This window comes from Triticum aestivum, chromosome 2D, assembly GCF_018294505.1.
Source record: "Triticum aestivum cultivar Chinese Spring chromosome 2D, IWGSC CS RefSeq v2.1, whole genome shotgun sequence".
Taxonomy (NCBI): domain Eukaryota; kingdom Viridiplantae; phylum Streptophyta; class Magnoliopsida; order Poales; family Poaceae; genus Triticum; species Triticum aestivum.
The window spans coordinates 170,700,167-170,712,050 of record NC_057799.1 but is presented as its reverse complement, the minus strand read 5'-3'; the positions used below and the strand labels follow the sequence as shown (position 1 = coordinate 170,712,050).

General features: G+C 41.3%; 1 protein-coding gene across 1 annotated transcript; it reads left to right on the top strand.

The window, feature by feature from the left end:
* Nucleotides 1–337: 337 nt before the first annotated feature.
* LOC123052399 (myosin-3) lies at nucleotides 338–10,348 on the top strand. The gene is made up of 24 exons (XM_044475547.1): nucleotides 338–1,651; nucleotides 2,193–2,294; nucleotides 2,374–2,517; nucleotides 2,596–2,746; nucleotides 2,829–2,856; nucleotides 2,961–3,126; nucleotides 3,206–3,269; nucleotides 3,388–3,401; nucleotides 3,484–3,568; nucleotides 3,665–3,768; nucleotides 3,855–3,993; nucleotides 4,203–4,321; nucleotides 4,425–4,577; nucleotides 4,656–4,745; nucleotides 6,104–6,181; nucleotides 6,760–6,918; nucleotides 7,033–7,233; nucleotides 7,412–7,617; nucleotides 7,753–7,888; nucleotides 8,058–8,187; nucleotides 8,314–8,460; nucleotides 8,551–8,675; nucleotides 8,957–9,163; nucleotides 9,459–10,348. Exons 1-24 carry the CDS (start codon nucleotides 1,082–1,084, stop codon nucleotides 9,930–9,932), a joined length of 3,792 nt encoding a protein of 1,263 aa, XP_044331482.1. The 5' UTR covers nucleotides 338–1,081; the 3' UTR covers nucleotides 9,933–10,348.
* Nucleotides 10,349–11,884: the final 1,536 nt, after the last annotated feature.

The window sequence follows — 11,884 nt, the reverse complement described above, 5'->3', positions numbered from 1 at the left end:
TGAGAACACAAAAGAAGTCGTCAACACAGGAATGGAAACAGGCAGTCAGACCTGTGTTGGTGGTGCGAGACCACTAATCTCCAGGGGCAGTTGGGTAACTCCACCACCCCAACTGAAGTCGTGGAGCGGAGGGCGCAGCCGCCCGCATCCAACGGTCCAAACCGGAGCCTCCAATCCACAGACAGCTCACGCGCACCCCGCCCCTCCGTCCCCGCAGTATCCACGAGAGTGCCACCGTCCGGCCGGCGCAGTCCGGCGCTGCCCGCAGGGGCACATCAGTAATTCGCTTTTCTCTGCTCTAAATATTTTCGCCAGCGGCCTAAGTAACGGATCAAGAGCAAAGGGGAAAAAGACACAAGAGGCATGGTGGAGGCAGGGGACGGAGGTTTGAAATTGTGAGGGAGAAGCGAAACAAAAGCCCCGAGGGGAGCGGGGGGAGAGAGGGAGATAGCGAGCGGAGTAATTGCGTTTTTGTTGGGGTTTTCGTCCTGATTCGGGAGTGGAGGTTGAGTGGGGGGAGAAATCATCCTGTTTCTCCGGTGCTGCTCGCTTTTGATGCGTTTCTTGGGCGATTTCTGCTGCCGCTGCCGCTTCTAGTGCCTTGATTCGGAGCAGGCTTTGCTTTGGTTTCGGGTTCTTTCGCCTTTCCTTTCGCCAGAGATCGCCGGCTTTTGCCGCTGCCCAGGCGTGGCCGTGCCGTCCCCTCTTCCCTTGAAAAATCGCGCGAAGTCTGGGTTCTTTTCACCCCCGTCCCTCGGTGCGGCACCGCCAAAATCTGTCCTTGGCGCCTGCGATTGGTGCTGTTTTCGGGGCCGGGAGTGTGAGATTTCGACAGATTTCTTGGGGGGATTTTGAGGCCTCCTGGTGCCTGGTCGCGTAATTCGGGGTTTGGGTGGGTGTCGCTTTCGGGCCCTTGCCGAGCCAGGGGGGTTCATGCGCCTGGAGTTGGCGCTGATTTGATGAGAAATGGACAAGTTCCTGGCCTCCACGGCGCTCTGCTGTAAGATTTGGCGTATTGCCGTGTGAGCCCTTGCGTGCGCTCACTGGTTTGGTCCGGTGGCTTGTTGATTCCTCGGCGGTGATGCTCTCTGCAGCCGCCGTGATGGCGCCAGTCCCGGCCGCTCCCAAGAGCTCCCTCGAGGTCTTGCTCGAGACCATAAAGAAGCGCGACGAGCGGCCCAAGGATGAGCCGCCGGCATTGCCGGCCCGCCCGACGTGCCGTGGCCGTCTGCCCAGGGCAAGACGGTCGCCGACGCCTCCTAGGGTTCATCTCGAGGATGGAGTGGCAGAGGGTGCTGCAGCGGATACTGACAAGAAGCCGGAAGCTGTACCGGATACTGACAAGAAGCCGGAAGCTGTGAATGAGAATAAGCCAGAGATTGAGAAGGAGAATACGCCAGAGGTCAAGAAGGAGATTGGTGGGCAGGAGGCCAAGGAGGGGAAGGCTGTAAATGGTCGCATCTTTGGGGCCAAGAGAAAGCTATGCAGTGTGGAACCAGTGGACGAGTCTCCATATGTTGAGAACCTCCACGAGGAAAGGAAGGATGCAATGGCCTGCAAGGAGCATCCCTCTCCTTATTTTTCCTCAGCAAGAGCAAAGAGAAATGGGAAGCCAGTGTTTACTGATTCCATGGACTATGTCCTCCAGAAGGTTAGAATCTCATTGTTGGTGAAATTCATGAGATTTATCCTATTATCATGTGAACAAAGTAACAGATAACATGTTGCAACAAGTTCAATTTGTCTCTGTAGCATAGAATTAGGCTGAATACTTTCTCTGATATGATGGCAAAACTCGTTCAGTATTTAACACCAAGAAATGTTAATCAAATTACTACTCACATATGTTTTTACATATTTACTTACAACTCCCTTCTGTATCTACAAAAGAATTTAATGTTTTTTCTATAAGTATATAGGACTTATTATCCCGACATTTAGAAGTAGACGAAGCCACTGTTTTTTAATGCTCGTTCATGGTCAGGAAAGCATATACATACTTGCTTTGGCCTATGTGTCAAGTAATTTGGCATGTTACGGTGATCCTCACAATATAAATATGTTGGATAAACAGAACAATTTTGCATGTGCTTGGAATTAGTTCTGATATTAACCCTTTCCTTTGATGATTTGAGTCTGATGTTATGGTAGAAAAAATGAGGCAAAGCAATAATATTTTAATTGTTTTTCAGAAGCTACGGGTTTGGTGTTCTGCATCAGATGAGAAGTGGGAACTTGGACAGATTGAATCAATTTCTGGAGATGACGTCGAAATACACCTTGTTAATGGAGAAGTGAGTCTCATGTTGCTGTGATGGTATAGCTATTTGGGTAAACTTTGGTATCATTGTTACTTATATTTTGTTTGCGCAGGTTTTGACGCTGCCACCAGAAAGACTTTTGCCTGCCAACCCTGATATTCTAGATGGAGTGGATGATTTGATCCAGATGAGCTACTTAAATGAACCTTCTGTCCTTTACAATCTGCAATACCGATACTCTCGTGATCTTATCTACGTACGCACTATCCACCAAGCTCTAGATTGTTCATGGTCCAGTCAATGTCTCTTCATTTGTGTTCTCTTATCCTTGCAGACAAAAGCAGGACCTGTTCTGATTGCTATCAACCCACTGAAAGAGGTTCCACTCTATGGGAAAGATTTCATCAGAAAATACAGACAGAAGCTCACAAATGATCCACATGTGTATGCAATTGCTGATATAGCTTTTAATGAAATGCTAAGAGGTAGGTGTTTAAAAGGAGTAGGCAGTTTTATAGGATTGTTTTGCAAGATTTATCTTCTAATGCAACTTATGATACCTTGCAGATGGCATAAACCAATCTATAATAATAAGGTCAGAATGATCTACTTTGCCCTTTATAATAGTAATCACAGTATCTTAAAAGCTCTGGGTTGCCCAATCTTAACCTGGTCTCTATGATGTTTGTCTTATTTCAGTGGTGAAAGTGGAGCAGGAAAAACTGAAACAGCTAAAATTGCGATGCAGTATTTGGCTGCTCTAGGGGGAGCTAATGGAATGGAGTCTGAAGTTCTACAGACCAATGTTATTCTGGAAGCATTAGGGAATGCAAAAACATCAAGAAATGATAACTCGAGCCGATTTGTGAGTTTATCTTTAGTGACATCTTGTCAATTCATCATTCTTAGGTAATTCTTGTGACACCTTGATGGTATTGATACAGGGCAAACTTACTGAAATGCACTTTTCTGAAACCGGAAAGATTTGTGGCGCTAAAATACAAACATGTAAGCCTTCTGCACCATATATTGTTGACATAGCTAGTCATAATATTGTCAAACTTCCTGATAAATTGTTTCTCTGGGCATGTATGACGTGTTCCTCTAACTGAATCTAATGGAACAGTCCTGCTTGAGAAGGTACAATAGCTTTAGACTTTATCCAAAACTCCATATTTTAGTATTTGTGAAAGCTTTAATATCTTATATCTTGCTTGTGCAGTCGAGGGTTGTTCGGAGGGCACCAGGAGAGAGATCATATCATATTTTCTATCAGCTGTGCTCTGGAGCTTCTCCTCTTCACAGAAGTAACCGCACATTCCTATCAAGGAATTAATATATATCTTACATTTCATTGCATCGCCTCTCATTTTTTGACCTGTTATATGCATGTGCTGTTGCAGAAAAATTGTTACTGAGAGACGCCAATTACTATAATTACTTGAAGCAGAGTTCTTGCTTGAGAATTGATGGTGTTGATGATGCTAAAAGATTTTCATCATTATTGGTAATGTTTCTACAAATCAACCACATTTTGGACGAAACTTCGGCTATTATCGTTACTTGTTACCCATTCATTTTTTTCATTTGCAGGGTGCATTGGATATTGTTCAGATATCTGGGGAAAACCAGATGGAATTATTTTCTATGCTTGCAGTTGTCTTGTGGCTGGGAAATATTTCATTCTCTGTGATAGACAATGAAAACCATGTGGAAGTTGATTCAAATGAAGGTACCAATTACCCATTGGCGAATGTGCTCCTCTTTGTACAAAAAACCATATTCCCTTCCATATTTTTCTGTTTTGATAATACCCTGTAGAAATATCCCAAAGTGTAAACTGTGTTCCACATTTGTACCAAAAAGTTGATATTGGTGTCATTTGATTTTCATGGAGTTCGCTGAATGACCATTGCTTCCCATTGTTTAATGTCTTCACAGGGTTGGCTAATGCGGCAAAGCTGTTAGGTTGCAGTGTTCCTCAATTGGTGATTGCTCTCTCAACTCGTAAAATCCAAGCTGGAAAGGAAAATATTGTTCAAAGATTGACGTTAACCCAGGTTTGAAATTACCTGGAAAATTTATCTATCTGGGGCTATCTGTCAGCTGTTGCTTATTGATTTTCTACTCTTGGTTTTTACTTATAATTTCTGCTTTCTCTAGGCAATCGATGCAAGGGATGCTCTAGCGAAGTCAATCTATGCTCATCTGTTTGACTGGATTGTTGAGCAAATTAACCACTCGCTTGGAACGGGGAGACAACGTACACGAAGATCCATAAGTATTTTGGATATTTATGGCTTCGAGTCTTTCAATGTATGGAGTCCATTGCATTTTACCGAATACAATTTATGCTTGAATGCTCTTTAGATGACATTAAGTTATACCATGCAGAAAAATGGCTTTGAACAGTTCTGTATAAATTATGCCAATGAAAGACTGCAACAGCATTTTAACCGACATCTATTCAAACTAGAACAGGAGGTAAGATTCTGACACTTCTCTGGATTATTTGTTTGTTTAACATAATAGGTGTAAACAGTTACAAGTCTTATTATTACATACACGTTCTTCCTTGTAAACCAGGGTTTAGGGTACATTGTGCTCTCAGTGCTTGTGTGCTAAAGATGTGAAGGACGAAATTTCCTGAATTTTTTATAACTCGGGCACTAGTTGGATGCTGAAGTTGATTTTACAAAGCCCAAGTTATGTATACATGCTCTGATTCAATCACAATAATGGAAGCTTTTATTAACCCCGGCCTCTGTGTCATAGATGCATGCAGCCATACTTATTGCAGAGCTTGTTACATCATCAAGAATAGTGCTCTCGACATACTATATAAACTAAGAAGTCTATCACTGGCACACAGTTAAAACACAATCAAGAGCTATTAGCCTACCACGCAAGACTACTCTATAAACTAAGAAGTCTATCACTGGCACGCCATCCAAATCTGGACATACAATATCCGATACTACCTGTTTTATATCTTGTCTTCTGAGACTCTGAGTGCGTCTGTGCTTTCCTCAATAGAAACGATGTCAAAAGTTCTTGTAGCTAAGGTAATAAACCTCAACAATAGCAGGCCTTGGTTGGTCACTGAGCTTTTTCACCCTATACTGCGATTAGCGAACACCAAACCTTGTTTTATGGTATTTTGAGGATATGGTAAATTTTGTTATTTCCTAAGATGTGGGAAACAGAAAAACTCGATATGTTCCAGGAAACACGAAAAGATAATAAACCACAGGACGCAGTAGATTTCTGTTTGGCTTGCAAGTTCTGGCCTTCTGGATATATCGTATACTGGGTAACTACCGCCATGAGGATGGCATGGCATTACAATGTAGGGGATTGAGGGATAGAACATAGGTGAGACGAAGAACGTGGGTGGACCCGATTGATAAACTATTTATATTACCTTGATTAACATTCATAATGGATACATCCATCCCCTTGTATATGAAGGGAAGAAAGATCCTGTTCCAATTCAAATGATGCAATGTCTAATCCTCCTTGCCTAACTGACTGGGATATCATCCTTTTTTGGGGTAGCTAGGGAGTAAGGACGTTTGAGACCTAACTAATGCACCTAATACCATTTCCAGTATTGTTAGAACACTGGTTGGAAGTTGCATCTTACCAATGATCGAGCCCAACTTTGCGAATTGCGAAGTTGTTTCAGGATCTATGCAGCTTGTTTTAGTTTCCGTGTTGTAAAATTATAAAGCTGATTCTTGCTGTTTTCATTTTATCTGCTCATGGGTTCACGTGTTTCCAGTTTTGTTTTATGCTTTTTCCTCTGCATCTATGTAGGCATGCTAATTCTATTCTTTCAGGAGTACCTGGATGATGGAATTGACTGGGTCAGTGTAGAATTTGTGGACAACACTGACTGTTTATCTCTCTTTGAGAAGGTATGCAGTATATTTTTCATGGACCAACTTTACTTATGAACCATATCCTCGAGCTATACATTACCGGTTGGAGTAATGTTGCAATTTTGATATTTTTATGCATTTCTTTTATAATTACTGACCTGACATGTGCAACCTGTAACTGGATGTGCTTTTAGTCAAATTTCCTTTATTTGGTTATTTTGTTTTTCTTGTTACTAGTTCTGCCACGCGAATGTCTTGCAGTGCAGAAATTTATCATGCCTGTCAGCAAATCTCCTTGGGCTCACTGATGTCTGAGACTCTCTGAGTTACTTAAGTACTTCGTATTGAGCTACTCCAGCATAAATGACATCATCCATGATAAAGTGATTTTTAATAGATTTAAATATCTTTAAGAGGAGTGCCTCTGTGCTTTCCTAAAAGAGAACACTAAAAATAAAAAATGCACACATTATTGTTTGGCTGCAATTGTTAAAGAATTGTGCTACCTTGAGTCCTTGATGGTGATGACATATTAATACCTTTTGATATTAGTTTCACTGTTTACATGTTCTATAATTGTATGTGCACTATTTTACAATATTTTTATGTTACAGAAGCCTCTAGGGCTATTGTCTTTGCTGGATGAAGAGTCTACGTTCCCAAAGGCAACAGATCTTTCCTTTGCTAACAAACTTAAGCAGCACTTGAGTGGAAACCCTGGATTTAAGGGCGAACAGGATGGTGCTTTTAAGATTTGTCATTATGCTGGAGAGGTTGGTGGTCCTCAAATACATATCTCTCCATTTGTGAGCTTGTTCGATAAACCATCATTATTTTGTGTGGAAGCTCTATATGCTAATTGATAATTGTGCACACTGTAATTCTAGGTTTCATATGATACAACTGGGTTCTTGGAGAAGAATAGAGATCCACTGCACACCGAGTCAATTCAATTACTCTCTTCGTGCAAAAGTGATCTTCCAAAAGATTTTGCGTCTGTCATGATTGCTTATTCTCAGAATAAATCAAGTTTGTCATGTCACTTATTAGTTGATTCACAAAAACAAAGTGTTGTGAACAAATTTAAGGTATTCATCATCTATTCATTTGATCGATTGTTTGAGCATGTTCTCAAGCTCTCTGATTTTTTTCCCGTTTTATAATTTGCATTTATTTTTCTGGTAACATCTCAATGCATGATGTTGTTTGCATTATTTTCAAGATGGCTTTACATATAACGATCTCGATACTCTCTTTAATACCCAGGCTCAACTATTCAAGCTAATGCAGCAATTAGAGAATACAAGTCCTCATTTCATTCGATGCATCCAGCCAAATAACAAACAACGCCCGAGGCAATTCGAACATGACCTTGTCTTGCACCAGCTTAAATGCTGTGGGGTGTTTGAAGTTGTGAGGATATCAAGAGCAGGCTATCCAACTCGGATGACACACCAACAGTTTGCTGAAAGGTTGCTACTTTGCTGAGCTACACTATTTTTTTGCTTGGAATGCAGAGCTAGACTTAATGAGCACACTTCTTTATTTTGTTCAATACTAGCACATGAGCTGACTTCCAGGTTCCATCTTTCTATAATAAACTGCAGATATGGATTTCTTCTCTCTCATTCTGTCGCATCTCAGAATCCACTTAGTATTTCAGTTGCTGTATTACAACAATTCAGTATACCCCCAGAAATGTATCAAGTTGGCTACACAAAATTGTTTCTTCGTACGGGACAGGTATAACAATCATTCTAATAGTTCTCGTCGTACACACAACTATCCAGTTTAATTTGCAAGATGAAATAATATTTTGGTACACCGTAATCAAATTTACTTCGCAATGATTTTCTATTCGTGTATGTGGAATTATGTATGTTGCTTGTCATTCTTATTGATAATTTTGTAGGTTGCTGCACTGGAAAATGCTAAAAACCGGATGCTCCATGGAGCTCTTCGGATTCAGAGAAACTTCCGTGGGTTGCATACTCGACGAGAATATTACACACTGAAGAAAGGAGCAACAGCTTTGCAGTCATGTAATATTTTAAATAACTTGCCTTTCTAGGATGTGCAGACTTTGAAATTGAAATAATTCTCCTGGCTCTGTTAATCAACAAAATCTTGGTTATTTCACTTACCTTTTTACATTTGCCAATGTACAGTTGTAAGAGGTGAAAAGGCAAGATTTCGATTTGATTACCTTTTCAAGAGATGGAGGGCAGCTGTTCTCATACAGAAGTACACTAGGCGTCGACTTGCAGCCACCATGTTTACTGATCAGCTAAAAAATATTGTTGTTCTACAGTCTGGTAATTTATGAAGGCGTAGTATCACAATATTGCAGTAGATTATCGCGTTCATCACTTCATCTAATCATCTGCTTCCGTATATTTCTACAGTGATGCGTGGGTGCCTGGCCAGGAAGAAATTCAAGTGCTTGCAGGAAGAAAAGGAATCTAAAGTCATCAACAGCAAAGTTAGAAGGGATGTAAGGAATAATATTTCACAAGTGAGGTTATGCCATGTGAGTTCTAGGTCACCATATCTCTATATTTTATCCGTTATAAATCTAGCAAGACCCTGGCTGCTGCTGCATACCACTTTTATGCAGCATCGTATGGGTAATAATTTACTATTGAGTCCAGCACTGGATGGGAACTACTCTACTACGTGCCTAATCATCAACAAAGAGCTATTGAAAATGTTTGTTTTATTAATATAAGATTTCCCTGCACTTGGTTCAACTGCCTAATGGCAGAGGCGTCAAAGGTTTGATAGTTTTTAATGATTTGCATCCCATGTCAGGAAATGAATGGCGAGTATCCTCGCCAACCAGTTGTCACAGAACTCGAGGGGCGCGTTTCGAAAGCTGAGGCTTTATTACGAGACAAAGAGGAAGAAAATGCGATGCTGAAGCAACAATTGGAACAGTATGAGAATAAATGGTCAGAATATGAGACCAAGATGAAAGTTATGGAAGAGGCATGGAAGAAACAGCTCTCTTCTCTGCAGGTAAATCATTTATAGTAGCTTTTGTTTTCGTTTAAGGCACTTGATCAACATCTTCTAAAACATGAAATTCATCTGACAAAGATAATGACAACATATACTACTTCAGCATGCCTTGTGTGATGAAATTTGAAGTATTCACGAATGTTGTGTCAAGCATGCCTTGAACTAAAGACTAGACGCATGTAGAGTTTGAATATTTGAATGTTAGAGAAGAGTGTCTCATAATTCCATGGCATTCGGTAGTGTTTTTTTGCATTACCCTTGAGATAATGCGATCCTCTTGTTTTCCTTTCAGTTGAGTCTTGTGGCTGCTAAGAAGAGCCTAGCTGCTGATGACATGGTCACCCGAGCAGCTCGGACTGATACCACTCCAACGCATGCTCAATACGACTCTGAAGATACAATGTCCACAGGGACCCATACCCCAGAAGGGACAGAGTTGAAATACCAAAACCACAACCCTGAACCTAGACTGGCGACAGGAAACTCAGATAGGCGGATAGATGCTGTGAATCACCTAGCAAAGGAGTTTGAGGACAGGCGACAGGTATTCGACGACGATGCTGGCTTCCTTGTCGCCGTGAAATCCGGACAGATTGGTTCAAATATGAATCCGGACGATGAACTCAGGAAGCTGAAGGACCGGTTCGCTACATGGAAGAAAGACTACAAATCTCGGTTGAAGGAAACGAAGGTAAACCTTCAGAAGGTCGGCAGTCATGACGAGAAATCTCGGAAAAGATGGTGGGGGAAGAAGAGCTCCAAGTGAACGCGGACGTTACAAGGTCAGAGCATTTCCTCATATTTTGAGTGCCATTGCATCAAAGGAAGAGAGATCAAGAAATGGCAGGAGAGAAGGCGGTTTTGTGATTCTCGCTCTCTATCGCAAGCAAGCCTGGTGAGATGGCGGCGACGACGAACTCCATCGCCGATACCTGCGCGTCCAGTTTTTCGGGAGTGTCTGAAAGGGTTGCAAGAGGCACAGCAAGAGATCTGTACATGTATGTTAGTTCTGAGTTGTCAGTGTATGTATGTGTATGTTGTCGTGTATGTAGAGCGATGAACCGGAAATATGAAAGGGTAATTAAATACAGATTATCCGCCGAGAGCGAATAGAGATGCAACAGCAGGACTGTAATGTGTACAGCAAAGAAATCGTTGGAATGTGCAAGGCGTTTGAATCCATTGTTTCCTTCCTTATCCGCGTGAGCTTCGTTTCTGCACTGTACCTGACTGAGTTTGCCAAGTTTCTGAGTAAGAGCTGCTCTCACGGCCGTTGGCGCTCAGTTGTCACTTTTCGTTTTGAATTTTGGCTAGGAACCAGGAGGAGGATTTGAGCATAGTGAGGGTGAGGAAGACAATGAAAGTAAGGTCAATGACCATACAAGTGGAATGCTAGATAATATATATTTGGCAGACGGAGTAAAGAAAATAGATTTCGATTAGATTGAATGTAGCTCATAACCTAAAAATCTCATATGGTGTGCTTTTAATTCCAGCTCGTTTTGCAATTCTACTTGTCCCAAAATATTTGATTGGCACTCCCTTTATAAACTAATATAAGAGCGTTAGATCACTACTTTAATGTTCTAAATGCTTTTATATTAGTTTACCGAGGGAGTAGTAGATTGGAGCTACAGATGAAAAATTTGGAGTCAAAACTACTATGTGAGTGTTAAAATCTCAAGCACCGGGTAGGAAATTATGAGATTGGCGCACACCGCACATGCAGGTCGCAGACAACGGCCAGCAAGAGGCGATAATGGAACTAGACATGAATCACTGCCATCAGATGGTGATGCCCTAGCACGGAGGCGACGACGGGTTGAGCGGCCAAACCTATTCATCAATCATCTTTTTTCTTTGAGAATCTCCTATTAATCGGGAGGCCAATGAGGTTGCTCATGAGCTAGCTATGCATAGTTTTAGTGATTATATCAACTGTATTTGGGATGATGATGCTCCTAGCTTTTTATTTGCTAAGTGAAGGAAATATGCCCTAGAGGCAATAATAAAGTTGTTATTTTATATTTCCTAGAAAATATGCCCTAGAGGCAATAATAAAGTTGTTATTTTATATTTTCCTATATTATGACAAATATTTATTATTCATGCTAGAATTGTATTAACCGAAAACTTGATATATGTGTGGATACATAGACAAAACACAGTGTCCCTAGTAAGCGACTAGCTCGTTAATCAAAGATGGTTAAGTTTCCTAACCATAGACATGTGTTGTCATTTGATGAACGTGATCACATCATTAGGAAAATGATGTGATGGACATGACCCATCCGTTAGCTTAGCATATTGATCGTTCAGTTTTATTGCTATAGCTTTCTTCATGTCATATACATATTCCTTTGACTATGAGATTATGAACTCCCGGATACCGGAAGAATACATTATGTGCTATCAAACGTCACAACGTAACTGGGTGATTATAAAGATGCTCTACAGGTATCTCCGAAGGTGTTTGTTGGGTTGGCATAGATCGAGATTATGATTTGTCACTCCGAGTATCGGAGAGGTATCTCTGGGCCCTCTCGGTAATGCACATCGTGATAAGCCTTGCAAGCAATGTGACTAATGAGTTAGTTACAGGATGATACATTACGGAATGAGTAAAGAGACTTGCCGGTAACGAGATTGAACTAGGTATGAAGATACCGATGATCGAATCTCGGGCAAGTAACATACCGATGACAAAGGGAATGACGT

Excerpts from the sequence above, each read along its gene's own strand:
- LOC123052399 (XM_044475547.1), top strand. The coding sequence starts at position 1,082 with ATGCTCTCTGCAGCCGCCGTGATGGCGCCAGTCCCGGCCGCTCCCAAG. Across the intron at positions 2,747-2,828 it reads TTTTAATGAAATGCTAAGAG|ATGGCATAAACCAATCTATA; the intron begins GTAGGTGTTTAA and ends GATACCTTGCAG. Across the intron at positions 4,746-6,103 it reads TATTCAAACTAGAACAGGAG|GAGTACCTGGATGATGGAAT; the intron begins GTAAGATTCTGA and ends CTATTCTTTCAG.